Source organism: Apostichopus japonicus, chromosome 6, assembly GCF_037975245.1.
Source record: "Apostichopus japonicus isolate 1M-3 chromosome 6, ASM3797524v1, whole genome shotgun sequence".
NCBI lineage: Eukaryota > Metazoa > Echinodermata > Holothuroidea > Aspidochirotida > Stichopodidae > Apostichopus > Apostichopus japonicus.
Window position 1 is genome coordinate 17,219,707 of NC_092566.1, and position 22,200 is coordinate 17,241,906.

The 22,200-nt window shown below is 38.3% G+C and overlaps 1 protein-coding gene across 2 annotated transcripts in view; it reads left to right on the top strand.

Annotated features, from left to right (window-relative positions):
- Window positions 1-21,659, top strand: part of LOC139969160 (SPARC-like) — a 38,250-nt gene extending 16,591 nt beyond the window's left edge. For both annotated transcript variants that reach the window (XM_071974004.1, XM_071974003.1), the window contains exons 2-8: window positions 934-1,009; window positions 6,986-7,016; window positions 11,336-11,563; window positions 13,637-13,794; window positions 15,289-15,462; window positions 19,133-19,226; window positions 20,116-21,659. In XM_071974004.1, coding sequence (XP_071830105.1) covers window positions 965-1,009; window positions 6,986-7,016; window positions 11,336-11,563; window positions 13,637-13,794; window positions 15,289-15,462; window positions 19,133-19,226; window positions 20,116-20,135 — 750 coding nt within the window. In that variant the 5' untranslated portion in view covers window positions 934-964 and the 3' untranslated portion in view covers window positions 20,136-21,659. The remainder of the gene's footprint in view (window positions 1-933; window positions 1,010-6,985; window positions 7,017-11,335; window positions 11,564-13,636; window positions 13,795-15,288; window positions 15,463-19,132; window positions 19,227-20,115) is intronic.
- Window positions 21,660-22,200: the final 541 nt, after the last annotated feature.

The following is a 22,200-nucleotide window of genomic DNA, read 5'->3' on the forward strand; positions in this document are numbered from 1 at the left end:
GTGATTTAACTTTAAAGTCTCAATGTGTGTTTGCCAAATTTAACCTTTGACCTTTCCAGCCAACTGCCCTAGAAGCTCAGTAAAAATGACACCATTCTATGCAATTTTCATATTAATATTTATTATATTTATTGAGTTATCTATCACATATGTAGATTCAGACCACTCTTTTATTTCCTCCTGGTCATCTTCATTTAGCTGACATAAACTATCATCACAATAGGGTATGTCCTTCCTGTTTATCTGGTCTTAGGGGTATAGCGTTCAGGTTCAGCTGGCGAGAATCACTACTTTAGCTTTTTCCCACTGGTGCTTCTTTTGTTGGCTGTTTTGTGTGGTCAGGGATTTATCTTAAGCTTTGTTTGCTGGAGAGTATAAACTGATGCATGGAAGCATTTCTCCACAGAGTTACTCCAGCTTCCTCTTCGTGATACACTTGTTTTACATTTTACTCTTATACTTTACTTTATTACTTTGCATTTTACTTTCTACCCAGTACTGTACTGTTATTCATCTATTCGGAGTACATTATAATAGTGTTGGATCTCTACAATATAACAATATAATATAATATTTCAGGGAAATCTTACTCTACTTACTGTTGTGTTTATTTATGCATCCCCTGTTATAGAACATTCAAGCATATATCTTGTTTTGGGCTCTGAGTGTAGCTGTAGTGATTTAACTTTTAATTCTCAATGTGTGTTTGCCAAATTTAGCCTTCGACCTTTCCAGCAATTACTTCCCTAAATGCTCAGTAAAAATGCAATTTTCACATTAATATTCATTATTTTTATTGAGTTATCTGTCGTTAAACAATTTGAGCTGCATAAAATTTGTCAGATTTCTTAATGAGTCCAGAGCCTTCAAACTTGCTGTGTAAATAACTTTGAACACTAAATAATATTGAATCTCTTCATACTTTTCATACAGAATTGAGCGTCCGATAACTAAAGTCTGCAAGATGTCGATGAATCTGTCCAGTCTGTTCCTCATTTTGCTCCCAGTGGTAAGTCCCATGTAACGGTAACTTCACTGTGACCATCGATGGATGGTTGGACGGTTTTATAATTGTGACCAGACCTGAGTAAAATTGAAAGTGAAAGAGATATATCCGATTTCTCTATTACCTTTATTAGCTAAAAAGTATCCTACTGTTTTCATACAGTAGCCGAATGGTCATGCATGGCATGGGTGGACGCTACTCACTTTGTACTTACTTTATACAGTAGCCTGTACTGAAACTATATTGGGGAGATCTTCGTGAAAACTTCTGAGACTAATAAGTTATGAAGACTTTTCCTTATTAAGGATAAGTCATGGGTCACTGAGATTTTCTCTGAGGCAGGAAGCAAATTCGATCTCTTTGATGACATGTTTACAAATCCGAGCAAAGGAGATTGTCCTCATTGTTGAAAACTTATATTTCAACAGCTGGTTCCTTCATTGTAGTTTCCTTTCAGTCGAATCCTTCTTTGTAAATTACATTGTACTTTCCCCAAAGTTCAACAAATTATGACCATCCTTTCATATATCAGGATGGTTTAGATTGGAACAGTGTAATTTCGGCAAAAAGGTTCATTTTGAAAGCTATTTATGGCATCAGCTGTGAGGGGCATTGGAAGAGAAATTGGTAAAAACAATTGCAAATAATGTTATTACCAGGCTTCCTCTTATCTTAGCTCTCGGGGTTTAACATGGGAATAAAGAAGATGAATGAAGGGTACAGCTCAGGTATCCCGGATTCAAATTTTTGGATCCGGCCGGAACTAGATTTGACCGGATCTTTGCACACAAGTTTTGCTGGGAGACAGGATTTTCCTGAAAGGATATTTTATGAAATCAGTATAAAAACAACTACATCTCAAGAAAACTCTTTTCCCTTTTATAAAAGTTGTGAAAGTAGTTAAAATGTAGATAGTTGACTTGCACTTTTTCGGGGGAGAGGGGGGGGGGGAGAAGAGGGGTGTTATTTGGGGGAGGGGGGAGCATTGTTCTATACAGTACTGATTAAGCACCAACGTTCTACTTAAGGTAAATTTAATCAAAGGATATATAATTAATTAGGTTGTAGTTTATTACCTCGTCAAACAATAGTTTACAAGGATTGACTCCGAATGTGGTATTAAATTAATGTCTTAAGTAGCAATGTCGGCAAAAATGAGGGCAGGTTGACCTTTCTTAGCCCTACAGTAGATATTATTAGCCATTACCATGCGCAGTACCACCATGACCTAATTGAGTTCATATTTGAATTTGATACCATGGCAAGGAAGTGGAAATCAGGATATTATCTCTTGACGACAACTTTGATTAAGATGGCCAGATTAGCCAGGATTGGAAGTTCCTCCTCGCTAACTATGACAATAAATTATCACTTCTGTCGCTACAGTCCCGCAGGTACTGTATGTGAATTACTTTTTAATAGGTCCATTAATTTGTTTCAATTATAACATAAGAACCTTCAAAGTCCTTTATGTGTATGTGTGTTTGTTTGTGTGTGTTTGTGAATATGTGTGTGTGTTTGTTTGTTCATATTCATTTGCTTCAGTTATATATTGATAGTTTTTTATGATGGAGCATTTTGCACCTGGCATTTTGAAAAGTATCCACACAATCAAAAGTTGATAAAAATCCATCTGAACTAGATGCCTTGTGGCTCTTTCTCATTTCTCTCCTTATTTTTTAATTTTTAAGTTTTATGCTTTTTGTTTTACAATAATTCTTAATATCCACACCAACTGCAACATGCTGACAAGTTAACCTACATAATAACATAATAACTGCTAAAATAATAAATTAAATAACAAAGGAATATATGTTCCGGTTCGTTACAGTAAATGTGAAAGGAAGCTCGTTAAATGACGGCTCCAGTACATCCTGTTTGCTATATTAGATTTGCAGGTACAGTTTACTGTACAAAATATATGTTCAGTCCCAAGCCAGGCTTAGAAAAAGAATCAAGACTTATATTTTATAACAAAGTGCACAGTGTACCAGCAGAAAGATAATGTAACTTCATCAATACAATTAATTTGAAAGCTAAAACCGATTACGTATAGTAATTACGTTGTTATTTTGATCCAACTTGACACTGTGTCCCTCTAGTTCTGACCTACATATATTTTTTTTGCCAAATGAAGGTTAACGATCAAATTTAATAATCCTCAACAGTTTGTTGCCCAGACATTTTTCATTTTGTTCCAGGTAACAATTTTTTGTCACCTGTATTTAAAAGCTGGATAATACAATCTAATATTCAATTACAAAACAGATCTCTATGGTTACAAAAATACAATATATACACCTTTAACATCAAATGCCCACCAGCCCTCCCCCGCCTACCGAGCAAACGCTGCTCTCATGGATTATTTAATTTTCACCCAAAAATGTGGGCTCTAACATTGCAATAGTCCACAGTCCACACAGTTACTTATGATCTGGATTGATGTAGTTCTTCCATTCATGAGATGACATGACCTCAAGGTGACCTTATTTTAACTTGATCAATTACAGAGATTTGTAAATCTGTCAGATTGAGCTGTAAGTAAATCAATTGAATTATATCATTTTAGGTGTCTGTACTAGTGTACTGTACCATGTACTTTTTAATTTTCAGTTTAATTTATATGCTTACAAGTCTTGAACTCCCTTATTAGTTGTAATTGTTCAATCTGTTTAGATTAAAGGTTAAAATAAAATAAAACTGTTAGCAAACTGCTTATCCACTAGAGAGCCTGTGTAAGAGAATGTGTAAAAGTAAGTTGGCCTGACGTTTCGATCCTAGCAGGATCTTCTTCAGAGGCTGAATGACAAGTGACAGTAGTTAGGGACAAATTCACTCACAGAATACAGACAGGTTAATGAGCAGGGTGATCACAAAGAGATAGATGTAAGGGGATTAATAGACAATTCAAGAGGATTACTTTTACACATAGATTAGAGGTTATCACCATCCTGGTCCACGGGCACCTTTACATCAAATGTCATCATTCAAACATTAATGTTATAAACAAGCAAATGGATGATGTGTTTTAATGTTCATTTTCTGTAATGTACAGCAGCTTTATCTCTATATGGGTGCTGAATCTGCAATGATTCAGCTCTTAACATGTAAACAGTAGCGTTGGTTTCAGTATCAATTACTCATGATAATAAACTTTGATAGGCTTAATGGGAAATGAAAAGCCATTTGAGAGACTAAAAGCTACAGGTTTCAGATCCTTAGTGACACTTTGACACATCACAGATTCACCACATGACAGCTCCCAGATATGATCGTTAAACCGATCCAGTTCGTGATCGAGAAACATTATCGAGTTCGAGTCACTCCAAGATTAATGTATGTCATCCAGTTACAGAGTTGTTGACAATTCATAATCATGGACTTCAAATATGTATCTAAGAGACTGACTTCGGTCAGCTTGCAGCTTTGATAAGCCAATGATTGGCTTCTTCGGGAGTTCCTGCTTGCAGGAGGATCTAAAACAAATACATACAGTACAAAGTAGGATTTTTGTCCAAACAGAAGAAGATTGTTTCCTTAGTTGGCAGTTTCTAGTTTCCTTAGTTGGCGCTCTTCCCTGTTTGGGGGAGTTGTCCATAAAAACAAAGATGTTAATCATATGTAAGCTAAAGATTATAACAATTTTTTGAAGTTTGTGTTTCCTTTAAATAATAAATAAGGAAAAAAAAAACTAGACTTTGAGCATCCTTCTAAGGGGGTCATCATGCCAGTCATGTGTTCATGTGAACATTTATTTGTTTTAAGCTACAGTAATAAATTGAAGTAATACCTTAATTGGTCTATGTATTGACACAGAATTTCATTTAAACTACAGTATTGACAACCACAAGATTCCAGCAAATCCAGTCAAAGTTTTAAATCATTTCCATCAAGGTCGCTTTCGATGTACAATTCCTTTTTTTTGTCATAATTATACAAAGGATTCACCCAAAAAAAATTTCAGGGATGAATTGATACTTGCAGATATATATATCGCAAAACTTCATAATTTTCATCTCATCTTACAGCTCTAAAACAAAAGAATTTAAATATCCCCCCCCCCCTCCCACATCCTTCCTTTCCCACCCAGGTTCAACACCAATATAATTTGATCCCTATATAAGTTAAAACACTTCACAAACATTTGGCAATTAGTTCAAACAGTCACAATAACCTCCCTAAAAGTGTTTTTTTTTATCAGTTTTACCACTTTTAATAAGCACGCTAACTTTTTGAGGTAAAGTACACCTGGGACTTACCTACATAGCAGCTGCTAATGACTTATAATACTAATTGATTTCAGCAGCAAGTCATCAACAAAATTAATGTAAAAATTTACATTGTTTTTATATTAAAGTAAAAAAACTTTTCGATCTTAATTCAGATGGCACATTATGATTCCTAGCGTTTATTCCTAGATGTTTAACGTACATTACATGTAATGTGAACAAAATGCTAGACTGTTGAGTAAGCAAATTTTCCAAGTGGGTTTGGTTGCATGCCTGGTTTCTATAAGTTGCGTGTTGTTGCCGTAGGCAACAGCAGTCTGCCAAATATCCTGCTATCAGCTTATCATGGATACATGCCATTTAACCGCCCGGCCAGCGATAGCTGTCTGCTGGTCGATAATACTGGAAATATTTACTCCTTTGAGGGTCGGGCATTCCTGAAGTGGTGCCAGCTCAGCTGGTAGTCAAAGGTCACTTATTCAATTTGGGTGATGTTTGATACCGTTCATATAGCTAGATATATATAAACAGAGTATGGTTTCGTGTTACTGTAGTCATAATACAGTGCCTTCCCAACATATCGGTGAGCAACAGAACTCAGTTCAAGTACTGTACAATTATAAGCAGGTATAGGCCTATCCGCGCTACAGTGTTCCTACAGCCATAAAGATCTTGACCACAGTGACTTTATGTTTTGAGGACCTTAGCTCTTTACATTAAATGCCTCATACATTCATGTCTCATGTTGCTGCATGGTGCCAAAATAACAAGTCACAGATGTACCTTCCTGTCATTACGTGCTGTGATTTATGATATAAAATCCTGTCACGTGACTCATAAAAGTTGCTCACCTCCCATCACGAACATATAAACCTGTTATCACAAAAGGGAGGACAGCAATTAATGTATCCAATAAAAATCTTGCATGAAAAACAGAGTACATCGATTGTAAAAGAAACCGATAAATGTGGGTTTGGTTTTAAGTTTATTACTTGTAACCTGGAATTACTAACTACAAGTTATGTATGTACTTCTAAACTGCCTTAAAATACAGTATACCTTGTGGTTGGAATCACGATGGAAACATAGTATATATGTGTCATTTCATTTCATTTTGGTATATATTAACCAAATGAAATGTTCTTGTCATTTTAGTATATATAACCAAATAAAATGTTCTTTCACAAATGTTTTTGCTTTATGATAGTTTTATATATAGAGTCAAATAACAAGATACATTTTGTTTTTCAATTGTACTTACTGTATGCCCTCCTTTGTTTGTATTAATGAGTAATTACTTAGAAAGTAATTTAAAATTAGCAAATTATACAGTAGTACCATTGATAGAGGACATAAGAATTTCTTTGAATTTTATATTATTTTCATGTTTTGTTATGAAGTATGAAATATTAATAAAAAATGTTATGTCAGTTGATTTGATTTAAAACATACATTTGGGTGATAATTCTACTACTCTGGCCGTATACTGAGTTAGTCTTCCCAATACTGTAGTATATTAGAAAAACAGAGGTTTAGAATGTATCATCTCCTTAATAAAGTGACTTCTGAATTGTTCATCAATTTAACGTCATCATTTGAAAAATGTTAGCCTTTTTTTTTGCTTGGGCTCTTTAAATTACCAATTGGTGACCTGGATATATGTATAAACAGAATCAACAATTTCATGCTTGGAATTAGCTAGAGGCTAACTTTATCACTTTTAAATGTTATGTTTTCTTTTCATTTGCAGGTTTTAGCTTTAGAGTGGCCACCAGATGCAGGTAAATTCCCTCTTAAAATTCCCTCTTGAAGAAATGATAATTTGGCAAGAAAATGGCCATTATAAGAATACTAGAAGTATCCTAAGGGTCTGTAATTTTAGGAAACTACATGTATCTCAACCAACCCCTCGCTGCATTTGCACCCACCATCCCCACCTTTATCAACGAAGATTTCTTTTCTGAAAGTTTATATAAAAAAGATGTTGAATAACCAACTTCTTGCAGAATGTAAAGTCCTACTATTCCCATCAAAGTTTGGCATTTAAACTTCAAAGAGGGCCACCCAAGTGCATGCTGGGAAGAGTAATCTAATTTTCGATAGTAGTTGACCTACAAGAACATATATCTTATCTTATACTTAGACTGGAAAAAGGCCAAGTAGTCTGGTTGCTATGGTAACACTTACATATAGAATAATTGAAAGTGGATGGTGGGAAATAAACCAGTTGAAATTTTCAACAATTGTATTGAAAATGCTTTTAACCTTTGTGATAATTTTAAAAGAATACAGACTTTGCTATGGTAATACTGGATAAAAGGCCTTCTTAAATTTGCTCAGTTCTTTGTGATATTAGTGAAAATATGTGAATGCGTGTGGAATGTAAACCTATCATTATACCCAGGGGGTTGCGAAAAGTTGTAAAAAAATATGTAACTGATTTATCTGCATACCTGATCTAAATGAACATTTCATAAACAATATGAAATTACATACATTTACATCAACAACAAAAAACACAAAGAGAACTGGGAAATAATGCAAAGTTTTGTTTCTTGAACAAGCCTGACATGTGAGGGCTAAAATGAATGCAAACACAAGGTTGCAGACTACAGCTATAGCTGTAGTCTGCAACCTTGTTTTTGCATTCATTTTAAAGAGGGAGATAAATATACAGTAATCACTGCAATGCAATTTCTTGATAACTATTCATACCAGTAGAACATTAATACATGTTTTGATATTAAGCTAAATTGTGTACCTGTACATTTTAGTATATCTTGCCATAACTATTGTCTGGTCAGCAAGGCGCAAAGTACTACCCTGTTATGATTATATATACTTACATGCACCCAGGTTGACCCGGCCTATACATACTGTGTTTTACAATGAATGAAAAGATTGGCCTTCAGTTCCTCATGTTACCCATTTATTCCTGTATCTTTATTGTTAATGATATATGATAAAGATCATTGATCAGTAATGGACACTTCCACTGACCGTGTAAGATGACTGAAGGTAATTTTATCCACAGTATATATACTATCCATAGAATCTGACCCTGGCAGAGGTCATGAACCTGGCAGAGGTCATGACCCCTTAATTGTCCTAGGGTCACTGCAGGCCTCTCCCAAAGTCTTAATTTCTTGTCCATTGATGGACATATGAGCTTAACTTTCAAGACCAATCAAGTTTAGATGACTGCCCTTTAAATATATATCTGACCTACGGGTACTTATTATGTATACAGTATCATCAAGTTATATACTGTGTTAATAGCTCAGCAATGTGTACATTTATGTGGTCGGACTCACACCTTGGAAATTATAGTCACATGAGCTTAAAGGCATTGAAGACTCACCCCAAACCAACATGCCGCCATCTGCAACAGTTAACTTTCTGTTGCTTGCAAGTCAAGTTTTTTTCTTGTTGCTACAATATGCAGACAGTAATGAAACGTGATACCTTGTTATCTTTTATCTGGACCTGAGATGTCCATCCCTGTGTTGTGGGTATTGACCGTAGTTGTATGTACTGACTGTACACTAGAGTCTAATTACGGATGGTAGCAACCTGTGTGTGTATTTTCTGTGATCGATGGTGGTGTTTAACACTTCTGTTACACCTCATTCGAAACTAGGTCAGATTACCGGCATTAGACGTTTCTTTTTGCACGAGTCTTCACACCCTTTAAGCCACATTGGAGTCTGTTTAAAGTTTTAAACTTTTTGCTCACTTTAGGCAGAGTAAAAGCTAACTAGCTAACTATATATAGGTTCCACCTGCTGTGGAGATCTGCTAATTGGCATGCCCATGTACGGAATCAATTTATTGAGGTTTACGGTCGCTTACAATTATATAAACCAAGCATCTATCGAAACATCTGAAAGATATGGTACAGTAGAGATACTTGATTTACTGGCCTAGCTTGTACATAAAGTGTGCTAAGAACGATATATCTTTTCTCAATTGCTTAGCTCATGGGTCCAAGATGTCACACGCAGTGGCGGAGCTAGGGGTGTTGGTCAGGGGGGCGAGAATGGTCTGTAGCGGGGCTTTCGACACTATCTAAGTGGAGCTCCACCACAGGTTGGCGCTGAGCGTTCAGAAATTTTTTGAATAAAGATATACTCCCTAGATCGTCGGAAATGACCCTTTCCGGGCCTTGCTAATTGGCAGATAACATGACAAATGTCAATAGGTAGATGAGAGCGCAATAAAAAAGTCAATAAACGTGAATAAGTAAAAAGTGGTAAAAAGCTGAAAAGGGCGCCAGCAGTCCATTTGAGTCCGTCAGGGGGGGCATCCTCCCCCCCTGACTGTATGGACGCTCCACCACTAGTCACACAGCTCATCATCCCCCTCTCCCTTCCCAACCATGTCGTGATGCATCCTCTCCCCCACATTCCCTGTCCTCATGTTAGGTGATTGATATGCTGATGATTTCAACAAGGGAGCAATGATTATCCGGAAATTATATTCAGGTTTGAATAGTTAGATATAGCTTGAATTCCAGACAAGATACAGCTGTATTGAGAACATATATTATCACCTGCACTGGATCAAGACAACATTATTCTCTTATGTTGACCTTTGACATTACCACCAACATTCTACAGCCCACAGTCACCACCACCCCTTTAAAGACATTACTTTCATTTTATTAACAAACTTATGTAAACATCAATTCATGCAGGATATGACAGTATGTTAAATGATTTACTGGTTCCACTGTGACTCTTAGAAATTGTACATGCTGATTGTCTGCTTCTGAAATAACATCCATTGACAACAGCCAGCCCAGCCGTCAGGAAGGATATATCTCAAGAGAGTTTAGTCTGTGTAAGGAATAAACTCAAACAGGATGTCTATATACCTACATGTTTATTTTATAAAACTTAAATTCAGGGTTTGAGTCAATCTCAATTTTCAATCACAGAATGCAAAAGTTTTTTTTCTTCACTATTTGTAAGATCTATTTTTATGGTTTCAACCAGCAGGGATGTCTCTAATGTTTCCTTCAGACGGATTTAAATGAAACAAAAAATGGGCTTGAAGTTGGGGTCTGACCCGGCTTACTTGGTATGTGGGGTGTCTGACTGCCCCTCACCCCCCCCCCCCAAACATGCACACCAAGAACAATTTCTGTTAATTTAGGAATCGTTGCGAATTAAGAGCTTGGACATGATAGCTCCCTTAATAGCTAGAGCACTGGAATTGGAATGCTGCAATCACTAGAATTGGTTAGAAATTAGAATTACTTTTTAATTAGTGACAAAACCTATTTTTGTTTTAATTGTTAGTGGTTTTTTAACATATTTACCACTGGAAATATCAAATATTTTAATATGACTAAACTGAACTCTCGGTCTCTAACGCTTCATTTATTTTTAAAATTAAAAAAAAAAGGAAAAGGATCTTAGCAAACTGGTTATCTACTGTAAAACTTAAGCCTGTGTAGGAAAAAATTAAAAGAAAGAAAAAAAAAGTTAGTGTGACATTTCAATCCTGGCAGGATATTCTTCAGACAGAGGCTAATATGAAACAAAAACCAAACTAAGAACACAGATGGACAGACAGACAGTTAAATTGGTCAAATGAACGGAATTATTTAAAAAGCTGTAAGTTATTGGAATACAAAATTTGGTCCTGTTTGATATATATATATATATATATATATATATATATATATATATACATATACATACATATATATATATATATATATATATATATATATATATATATATATATATATTTATATATATAGCCTAGTGGTTAGGGTTTCCTCATATAAAGCGCAAGGCCCGGGTTTCGAATCCCGCTGGTGGCTGGAAGTTTTTTCACTGTTCTGGATTTTCCATCTCACTACAATTTCAATTATACTGTCAAAGTTTATCATTATGGTATGATTCTTATCAAAGCTGAACTATTCTCCTGATACTTTCCTTGAGGCAGATAAATTGCTGTGTTGATTTTAATATTTACAATCTAAACAACTTTAATCAACAGATCTGCAGGTACTTGAAAGTAAATTGTAAACTCTATGACCAAACTGCTGATGCCACTCTTTCATTCCAATTTTTCTGGCCTCCCATAGAAATCTGCCAAGATGTGGTGTGCAAGAAGCCGAAGGGCTCCTGGTGTACCCCTGGGGAGAAAAATGGAAAGTTGAAGGCCGTCTGTGAATGCCCCGAGAACTGCCCGGACGTCTACCAACCGGTCTGCAGTGTCTACGGCCGCCAGTATGAAAACCTCTGCAAGCTCCACGAGTACACTTGCAAGAAAGGAAAGAACATTCCTATGGCATACAACGGAATTTGTATCGGTAAGACTCTTAGATTATATTAACAAACAATCACAGTTTTGTGATCAATAGGGAACAGTATCATAGTATCTATGTTTTGTAGACAGCTTTGATATAATTTTGGCTGATAATTATAACCAGAATTGAAGAGCAAGTGCAGTGTACAGCACAAGAAGACTTCCCGCTTAATACAAGTACGAAGAACGATTGTAATTACAGCCGGTTGGGCTAGAATATCTTTATTTTTTACGCCCCTTTTTGAAAAAAAATTACAACGCGCGTCAGTTACTGTAACAGGCTTTTGAGAGCAGCCCAAAAATATTTTGCTGATAAGATATCAGAATATAAGAATACAAATATGACATCAGCTGGATTGTATGCTAGGTACTAAAATTCGTTCTGAATCTTCGACTGGCAATTCGTTTAACGAGTACCATGTGTTTTAAGTTCTTACTGTCTACTGGTAGAAATTCGCCAGTGTCTTCTTTCTTTCTTTTATCTACTGGCAAGATCCACTCGTATGTAGCCAATATAAGAAAAATAGCCCGGAATTTTAAAGGTTGACTGCTGTGTGAAATTGTGAATCATGAGCTGTACAGTGCTCGCTCATGTGAGGAACATGACATTTGAAAATGCACCATTTAATAATGTTCACTGCCATAACAGTTTACCTGCCTCGGCATTTCAATAGGCTCTCGCGGTAGATGGCAGGAAATTTTAGCTGTGCGAGTGAATTTTCTACACTCATTGTTTCCTTTGTTAGGCTTGGCAAACTGATTATGTAACACACTGTCTGTCGGCTGACTTTCTAGACTAATAACCTTGAAATGTGAAGGAGTGGGCGGTGGCAAAATATGAACGGCAGTTTTAGTAAATTCCACATTTTGAAATGAGGAACGTCAAGACATTGTCCCAGCAACTAATATAGCACAACCTGTCTATGTATATATATTACTCCTTTTCAAAGTATAAACATCCGCGATGTAAATGAAGGGTGCCATTGTATGTTTCTTACAAGATCCATCAACAAGAAAATGAGAGGTTAAGCATCTACCCCAGCAGACATTGAAACTATTAATAGCAGATGATTCATACAGAATAAATGTAGAAGCTATAGTTTTTTTTTTGTACTATGAGTTTAACTTTCTGGTATTATGCCAAGTTCTGTCATTTATGGGGAAGTATTTTTTTTGAAAGAGGTCAATTGCTTAGATTCTTCATTTAATGGCTTTGGGGAATGTTCCCGTAATTGGTACTTAAAGGATGGACTGTATCACGTACAGTAGTAGCAAAGTTTGTACACCACTGCAGGGCATGAACCAATAGAATAACACTTTTATATTAATGGGCAACCCCTCCTGGTTGTAATTTCTCAGACAATCTTAAAAAATGTTAGAATTTTCCAAAAAGACTTTTCTGATACACTTATAATATTAGAACTCTGAAAGAAAGTCTAAAGTGAGACCATGTATATAAATAGGGCAATGCCATACTGACTATTTTTAATTTTTTTTTCCCTGTGATTGTATATGTTAATTTAACTGAAGAGTAAATACATATATGTCAAAGTTTGTCAAAGTTTATTATTGTTTTTCCAAAACTGTCATGAAATACAGTTAATTTTACTTTATTAATTGGGAAAGGTGACAAATGTGGTGTGACACGGGTGTTTATCATGATCGAATCCAGCCTCAAGCTATCAAAACATATCAATTGTGTTGTTTACATGTACATGTGACAAGCTTTCCAACAAAGTGAAGGATCTTTCAATTTTTGCATGGTTTCATGTTTATGATACCTTATCATTTTTTACATATAACACATTGAAATCTTACCCTTCATCAGCTCTGGGTTTATCAATTGTCATGCACAAGATGACTTCTGTCCTGAAGCATGCATGGCTTGCAGTTGAAGACAAAATAACTCTTTATGTCACAAATTTAACATGTCAGATGATGTCTTACACGTTAAGATGATATCATGAATGAAGCAGGGGGAGTATTTGTGTCGCTGAGGAGGCTGCCCCTCCCCACCTCCACCCCACCCCTAGAATCATTTTATGGATTTCTTTTTGCCTTCTCCAAAATCTTCCAGCATCTCAGAAAAAGTGTAAAGATGATGAATTCCAACAGTTTCCTGTCCGGCTCCTCGACTGGTTTTTACATCTCCATGAAATAGACGAATTTGGTAGACTTGATCCCAACACCAACATTAAGCAGAAGACCCCCCAAGAACGTTCCATGTATGCCACTGTAAGTATAATCACACATTCAATGTACACATGGCACCCCCAGGGGTATATACCTAGTCTGAGGAGGAGCCATGAGTGTTACCCTGAAAATTGTCGGCTGAACGTTCTGATTTTGCAGGGTTTTGGGTGCTGCGTTTCCAGTTTGATTGATCTCACTGTTCATGCAATTTCACCAAATCTACAGCGCTTGCGACTAATAGCTGCTGCTCTATTAAAGGGATTGTTTCATGTGTGCACCGCCTAGTGAATATGCATAAGTAGGTGCTATCCTGCACCAAACTATCCACAAAAGTGTGGAGAGCAAACGCCATGGAGATTATACAAAAATGCAGGCGTTACACTTCCAAGATTTGGAATGTGAATTTGTACCCCCCCCCCGTTCCCCTCACCCTCTCACAGTTTAGGACACTGACCTCGTCACACTTGTAGACTTTTCTATATTTATCCTTTTCATAGTAACTTTTTTTAACATTTCAGCATAACCTATAGATATAGTCCCTAAAGACTTTGCTATTGAAAGATACCAAACTTAAATCCTATAATTATCAATGACACTTATACAGGCGTGAGACTCTCCCGCGGAAACGCGGATATCCGATTTTTTTTTTTTTTTTCATTTTCGCGTTTTTCCTCGTAATTCTCATTTTTTTTTTTTTTTTTTTTTTTTTTAATTTTTTTTTTTTTTTTTTTGCCGAACATGCTGGACTGTAAAGGGAAGGAACACCGAATTTGACCAGTGGTGGAATCAAGTAGCACAAAGCAAGCAAAAAAGCCTTTTTTTGGTTCAAAAAAGCTAATGGATAAATTATACAAGCAGAAATTCCACACTTTTTTGGCGAGTTGCGTGATGTGATAGATTCCGTCTAGAGTCCACCATTTTGCATCTAAGCCCTCCTTACCTGACAAAAAATTTCACACCCCCTCCCCTTTAACCCCTCCCCAAGAACGGCTATCAATAAATTTCAGATTTTTTTTCCCCGGCTCAGTCTCATCCCTGGTTCATGCAATTTCACCAAATCTACAGCGCTTGCGACTAATAGCTGCTCTATTAAAGGGATTGTTTCATGTGTGCACCGCCTAGTGAATATGCATAAGTAGACCGTGCTATCCTGCACCCAACTATCCACAAAAGTGTGGAGAGCAAACGCCATGGAGATTATACAAAAATGCAGGCGTTACACTTCCAAGATTTGGAATGTGAATTTGTACCCCCCCCCTTCCCCTCACCCTCTCACAGTTTAGGACACTGACCTCGTCACACTTGTAGACTTTTCTATATTTATCCTTTTCATAGTAACTTTTTTTAACATTTCAGCATAACCTATAGATATAGTCCCTAAAGACTTTGCTATTGAAAGATAACAAACTTAAATCCTATAATTATCAATGACACTTATAATTCACACCAGTGATATATATTGGGATGTATACAAAGGGTTTATCCTGTACAGTCATTTTCATGAAGTCTGCCCTCTTTTTCTCTCTCTCTCTGCAGTGGAAGTTCAACCAACTGGATGATGACGGCGACGGTAAGTTGGATAAGAAGGACCTGCTCAACTTCAGGTACTCCCTCATGCCGTTGGAGCACTGCGCCAGCGACTTCTTCAAGACCTGCGCCAACAAGAAAGCCAAGAAAATCACACTCGAGGGATGGCTAGAATGTCTAAAGGTTTGTATCTTAGTGTGCTCCCTACCTCTCAGGTACATTCCTCGATCTCCATCAGTACATACCACAACACCTCTTCTTTCCCATCTCTCCCACATATAGTCTTTATCTTAATATTAGGTGTGCGATTAGGTAATTATATTGTCATCCAGTGCATGTTCTACTCTCTACATAACCCTCTACCCTACCACCCCCCCACCTCTTGAGACCCTTACACACATTTGAGAGTATAGTGCCAGAATATTGTTCAAACTATGTAGAAGGTGCAGCCTGTTAATGGTACTATATATGTAAACCGATGCAGGAAGGATCATTGCTCTGAATATTACAATTGATCAGAATGCTTTTCGATTTTATATATTAATTAATTGGATATATTAATTAATAGGAACTATTAATAGATTGATAGAAATGCCTATGAAGTTGAGTCATTGAATTACTTTAGCAATATTGTACTAATTACACAAGGGATGCATGAAGCCAAAAACAAAAGCACTGCAGAATTATCTCATTCCTATAAGAACATTCTCAAACATATTTCTCTGGGCGTGAGATGTTGTGATGCTGGGTCAAAATAACACCAGCTTTTTTTATAGTTGGGCTGCAAGTGATGGATAAAGGAACCTGAACTCCGGTGTGGCTGTGAAGTTGGTAAATGTGAGTGCTAAGTAGGCAGGTCTGGCAGAAACCCATAGAGAAACTCTCAAAATGTAAACATCAAATGGTACTGTACCTTATAGGCTGGACTGATCTTCACTGTGTACATTGATGTTAATTAACATTGCTTTATTTACTTCCAGGTCTATGACACTCTTGAGTACCCTCAGCCAGAGGAAGGAGTCACTGCGGGGTTTGAGTGGGGTGGGGGAGGGTGGGGGTGGTGGGAGCAGTCTGATCATTACTGTGAACATTTATGTTAATTAACATTGCATTATTTACTTCCAGGTCTATGATACTCTTGAGTACCCTCAGCCAGAGGAAGGAGTCACTGAGGAAGTTGAGTGGGTGGGGGGGGGCGGGGGCAGACTGATCTTTACTGTGTACATTGAGGTTAATTAACATTGCATTATTTACTTCCAGGTCTATGATACTCTTGAGTACCCTCAGCCAGAGGAAGGAGTCACTGCGGGGTTTGAGTGGGGCTGGGAGAGGGGTGGGGGTGGTGGGAGCAGTCTGATCATTACTGTGTACATTTATGTTAATTAACATTGCTTTATTTACTTCCAGGTCTATGATACTCTTGAGTACCCTCAGCCAGAGGAAGGAGTCACTGCGGAGTTTGAGTGGGGCTGGGAGAGGGGTGGGGGTGGTGGGAGCAGTCTGATCATTACTGTGTACATTTATGTTAACATTGCATTATTTACTTCCAGGTCTATGATACTCTTGAGTACCCTCAGCCAGAGGAAGGAGTCACTGCGGGGTTTGAGTGGGGCTGGGAGAGGGGTGGGGGTGGTGGGAGCAGTCTGATCATTACTGTGTACATTTATGTTAATTAACATTGCATTATTTACTTCCAGGCCTATGATACTCTTGAGTACCCCCAGGCAGAGGAAGGAGTCACTGAGGAAGTTGAGTGGGTGGGGGGGAGGGGGCGGGGGCAGACTGATCTTTACTGTGTACATTGAGGTTAATTAACATTGCTTTATTTACTTCCAGGTCTATGATACTCTTGAGTACCCTCAGCCAGAGGAAGGAGTCACTGCGGAGTTTGAGTGGGGCTGGGAGAGGGGTGGGGGTGGTGGGAGCAGTCTGATCATTACTGTGTACATTTATGTTAATTAACATTGCATTATTTACTTCCAGGTCTATGATACTCTTGAGTACCCTCAGCCAGAGGAAGGAGTCACTGCGGGGTTTGAGTGGGGCTGGGAGAGGGGTGGGGGTGGTGGGAGCAGTCTGATCATTACTGTGTACATTGAGGTTAATTAACATTGCATTATTTACTTCCAGGTCTATGATACTCTTGAGTACCCTCAGCCAGAGGAAGGAGTCACTGCGGGGTTTGAGTGGGGCTGGGAGAGGGGTGGGGGTGGTGGGAGCAGTCTGATCATTACTGTGTACATTTATGTTAATTAACATTGCTTTATTTACTTCCAGGTCTATGATACTCTTGAGTACCCTCAGCCAGAGGAAGGAGTCACTGCGGAGTTTGAGTGGGGCTGGGAGAGGGGTGGGGGTGGTGGGAGCAGTCTGATCATTACTGTGTACATTTATGTTAACATTGCATTATTTACTTCCAGGTCTATGATACTCTTGAGTACCCTCAGCCAGAGGAAGGAGTCACTGCGGGGTTTGAGTGGGGCTGGGAGAGGGGTGGGGGTGGTGGGAGCAGTCTGATCATTACTGTGTACATTTATGTTAATTAACATTGCATTATTTACTTCCAGGCCTATGATACTCTTGAGTACCCCCAGGCAGAGGAAGGAGTCACTGAGGAAGTTGAGTGGGTGGGGGGGGGGGGGCGGGGGGCAGTCTGATCTTTACTGTGTACATTGAGGTTAATTAACATTGCTTTATTTACTTCCAGGTCTATGATACTCTTGAGTACCCCCAGGCAGAGGAAGGAGTCACTGAGGAAGTTGAGTGGGTGGGGGGGGGGGCGGGGGCAGACTGATCTTTACTGTGTACATTGAGGTTAATTAACATTGCTTTATTTACTTCCAGGTCTATGATACTCTTGAGTACCCTCAGCCAGAGGAAGGAGTCACTGCGGAGTTTGAGTGGGGCTGGGAGAGGGGTGGGGGTGGTGGGAGCAGTCTGATCATTACTGTGTACATTTATGTTAATTAACATTGCATTATTTACTTCCAGGTCTATGATACTCTTGAGTACCCTCAGCCAGAGGAAGGAGTCACTGCGGGGTTTGAGTGGGGCTGGGAGAGGGGTGGGGGTGGTGGGAGCAGTCTGATCATTACTGTGTACATTTATGTTAATTAACATTGCTTTATTTACTTCCAGGTCTATGATACTCTTGAGTACCCCCAGGCAGAGGAAGGAGTCACTGAGGAAGTTGAGTGGGTGGGGGGGAGGCGGGGGGCAGTCTGATCTTTACTGTGTACATTGAGCTTAATTAACATTGCTTTATTTACTTCCAGGTCTATGATACTCTTAAGTACCCTCAGCCAGAGGAAGGAGTCACTGCGGAGTTTGAGTGGGGCTGGGAGAGGGGTGGGGGTGGTGGGAGCAGTCTGATCATTACTGTGTACATTTATGTTAATTAACATTGCATTATTTACTTCCAGGTCTATGACACTCTTGAGTACCCTCAGCCAGAGGAAGGAGTCACTGAGGAAGTTGAGTGGGTGGGGGGGGGGGGGGGGGGGCGGGGGGCAGTCTGATCTTTACTGTGTACATTGAGGTTAATTAACATTGCTTTATTTACTTCCAGGTCTATGATACTCTTGAGTACCCCCAGGCAGAGGAAGGAGTCACTGAGGAAGTTGAGTGGGTGGGGGGGGGGGCGGGGGGCAGTCTGATCTTTACTGTGTACATTGAGGTTAATTAACATTGCTTTATTTACTTCCAGGTCTATGATACTCTTGAGTACCCTCAGCCAGAGGAAGGAGTCACTGCGGAGTTTGAGTGGGGCTGGGAGAGGGGTGGGGGTGGTGGGAGCAGTCTGATCATTACTGTGTACATTTATGTTAATTAACATTGCATTATTTACTTCCAGGTCTATGACACTCTTGAGTACCCTCAGCCAGAGGAAGGAGTCACTGAGGAAGTTGATGAAGATCTCGATGACGATATTGATGACTTCTTTGGAGGTAATATTTACCAGCCATTCATTGGCTGTGATTTTACCAATTATGCTACAATGAAATTTGACTTTTGTGATGATATGAAGGGTCATTCAATGTTGACATCAAGAAGAGATCATACCAAGATTATATCGGGGGTTAATGGATGAGACAAGGGTTGCCTTAAGATACAGCTGGGCTTTTGGCAATATTTGACTTGCAGGCATGGGCCCAGATCAGTCTTGGATAATGGTGGGGACGCGTGCATGTTCTCTGATATTATCCAAGCGGAGCGCGACCATGGGTTCTCGCATAGCGTAAAAGAAATTTTTGGGCAAATATACCTCCTAGATCGCCGGAAATAACACTTCCCAAACCTCCTTAAATGTTAGATTTCATGGCTTAGAAATTTAGTTTGGGGAAATACATGGGCGTCTGCAGAAAAAAAATCTGGGGACAAATAATCCAAGTAGACTTTTTGTATACGGTGGGTCTGGGGTCCTCTCCCAGAAAACAATTATAGACTGCAGCAAATGTGATTTCCGTCCAATATTTAACAACTGTGGATAAATATAATAAAATGAGAATTGCTGCATGTCATTTGCACAATGCTGGATCAAACTGCGCCAAAGTTCAATACAGGGGAATTTGAAATGCAGCGTTTGGTCAAGACAAATTGGTGGGGACACGGTATATCATGTCCCCACCACTGAAAAAGTTGGTGGGGATGCCTGACCCCACCAGGATCTGCGCCCATGCTTGCAGATGTTATCACACAGAAAGTGATGTTAATGCCAAAAAAATTTGTCCCCTCAACTGTAATTCACTCAACATTTTCCTGAGTATTACTTATTGAATTCTAATACCTGGCAGTGTACCAGTTAATTATTAATGTTCATTTTTTTTCTGTTTCCAGATGACGATGATGAAGAGTAGATTTTGGAGCCTGAATTGGAAGAGGAAATCCCATAGAAATATGCTGCAAATTTTTCCATTTCATATTTTTGTATTTTTTTTTCATCAAGTTTAGTACAGTGACATGTTTAAGTAGGTTTTCATACTTCCCTCGATGCTATGTCGGTTATATTCGACTTTTTGTTATCTTAAATTACCTTTATACACGTTTTGATACATTTTTGATAGCAATTTCATGGTATTAATCTATTGGGTAAAACTACTATGCAACCACCTTTAATAACATTTTTTTATGGTATACTTTTAGTGAAAATATTTCAATGCCTTAGCATTAATAGCAAAATGACATTGCTTCAAATATGAAAATAATCCTACCGTTAGTTTGTAAAATGTAACAGTAAAATTTACAGCTAATCCAAGTTTTAGTTTGTTGACCATGTAGATCTGTATTTCACACCTATATGGTAAACTGTGCCAATTGAAAGGGGTTTCATAATGAACTGTCCCTAAAATACTGCTCTGCTGCCCTCTATTTTCATCAATTTAAGGATCAAGATAATTCTTTGGCCTAATGTAACTTAATTCATTGGTTAGGTTTTGAGTTCTGTAGGTATACATTGATAGGTTGTGATAATTGGCCATATATAATGATTGTAGTAACAATCCTGCAACAGATATATGTCGTCAAGTACCTATAGACATTTTCATGATTTAAAGGGATTGAAGACTCGACTCTCCCCAAACCGCGTGCGGCCATCTAAAACAGTTAACTTTCCGTTGCTTGCAAGTGACGTTTTGTTTGTGTCGCTACAAAATGCAGACACTAATGAAACGTGATACCTTATTAAATTTAGCTCCACCTGAGATGTCCATCGTTGTATTGTTTATACACTGTGCTGTTGGTATTGACCGCAGCTGTATGTACTGACTATACACTAGCGTCTACAGCAATTACCGATGGTAGCAAGCTGTGTGTGTATTTTCTGGGATCGATGGTGGTGTCTTACACTTCTGTTACACCTCATTCGAAACTAGGTCAGATTACCGACATTAGAAGTTTCTTTTTGCGCGAGTCTTCACACCCTTTAATTCCATTGCATGGAACAACATTTATTGAATTCTATTCATTTCTCTGATTAGGACGTAAATTGACAACTAGATTTTGTTCTCTTTAGTTCTGAACTGCAGCTACTTGGAATGAGTTTTCTGGGAAGGCTCCCCTAGGTCTCAGCTACTGTGTGAACATTCATGTATCTATTTAACTGTGTCACAATGCAATCATTGTTAACTTATTCTCTTCTGAAATAACTTTTTCTAATATTTTTCTAGCGATTAAAATAGAATAGATCATCATATCGATGAGAGACCGATATTTCTGAATTATAATTTTAATAAGCTCTGCAGATTACTCTCTTTTTGTACAAGTTCTCGAGAGGTTCAAGTTTACTCTAAAATATGCCAATAGTGTTATTTAAATATGACGAGGTTAGAGTTTTATGCCTTGGCTGTGACCAAATAAAATAACTAGCATCCTTTGCAATCCCTAACAGTTCAGTCTTCTGGTCCTCTTTCAACTGTTTGTCGGCGAAATACCCTTGACATCAAGGGCGTAGGAACCGGGGGGGCGCCAGCCCCCCAGTGAAAAATGTGGAGGGGCGGAAGTATCATTCCGCCCCCCCGTTTCGCAAGTCAGAAAACCCCTTTTTCATTTCCAAATGAGAAAAAAAAATCTCATTTGGAGCACCAAATTGCATCTAAGGCCTGGTGAAAATACAAAAATTAAGTTTACAAAATGGAGTGGGTGTTGAAGTGTGCTATATTGCACCAAATTGCATCTGAGGCTACCTGGAAATGCAAAAAATTCCAAAGGGGAGGGGGACACCCCCTCCCCTTAGACCCCTCCCCCAGGCCGGCCATCAGTCTTCAGCCCCCCCCCCACTCAAAAGCACCTTCCTACGCCACTGCTTGACATGGACATAATATCAGCAGTGACTAATTAAAAATATTAATTAATATTAATATAATAATATAGAAAGGTGGCTAAAGGTAGATTGCTTAAATATATTGTAATTTTTTTGCATTTACA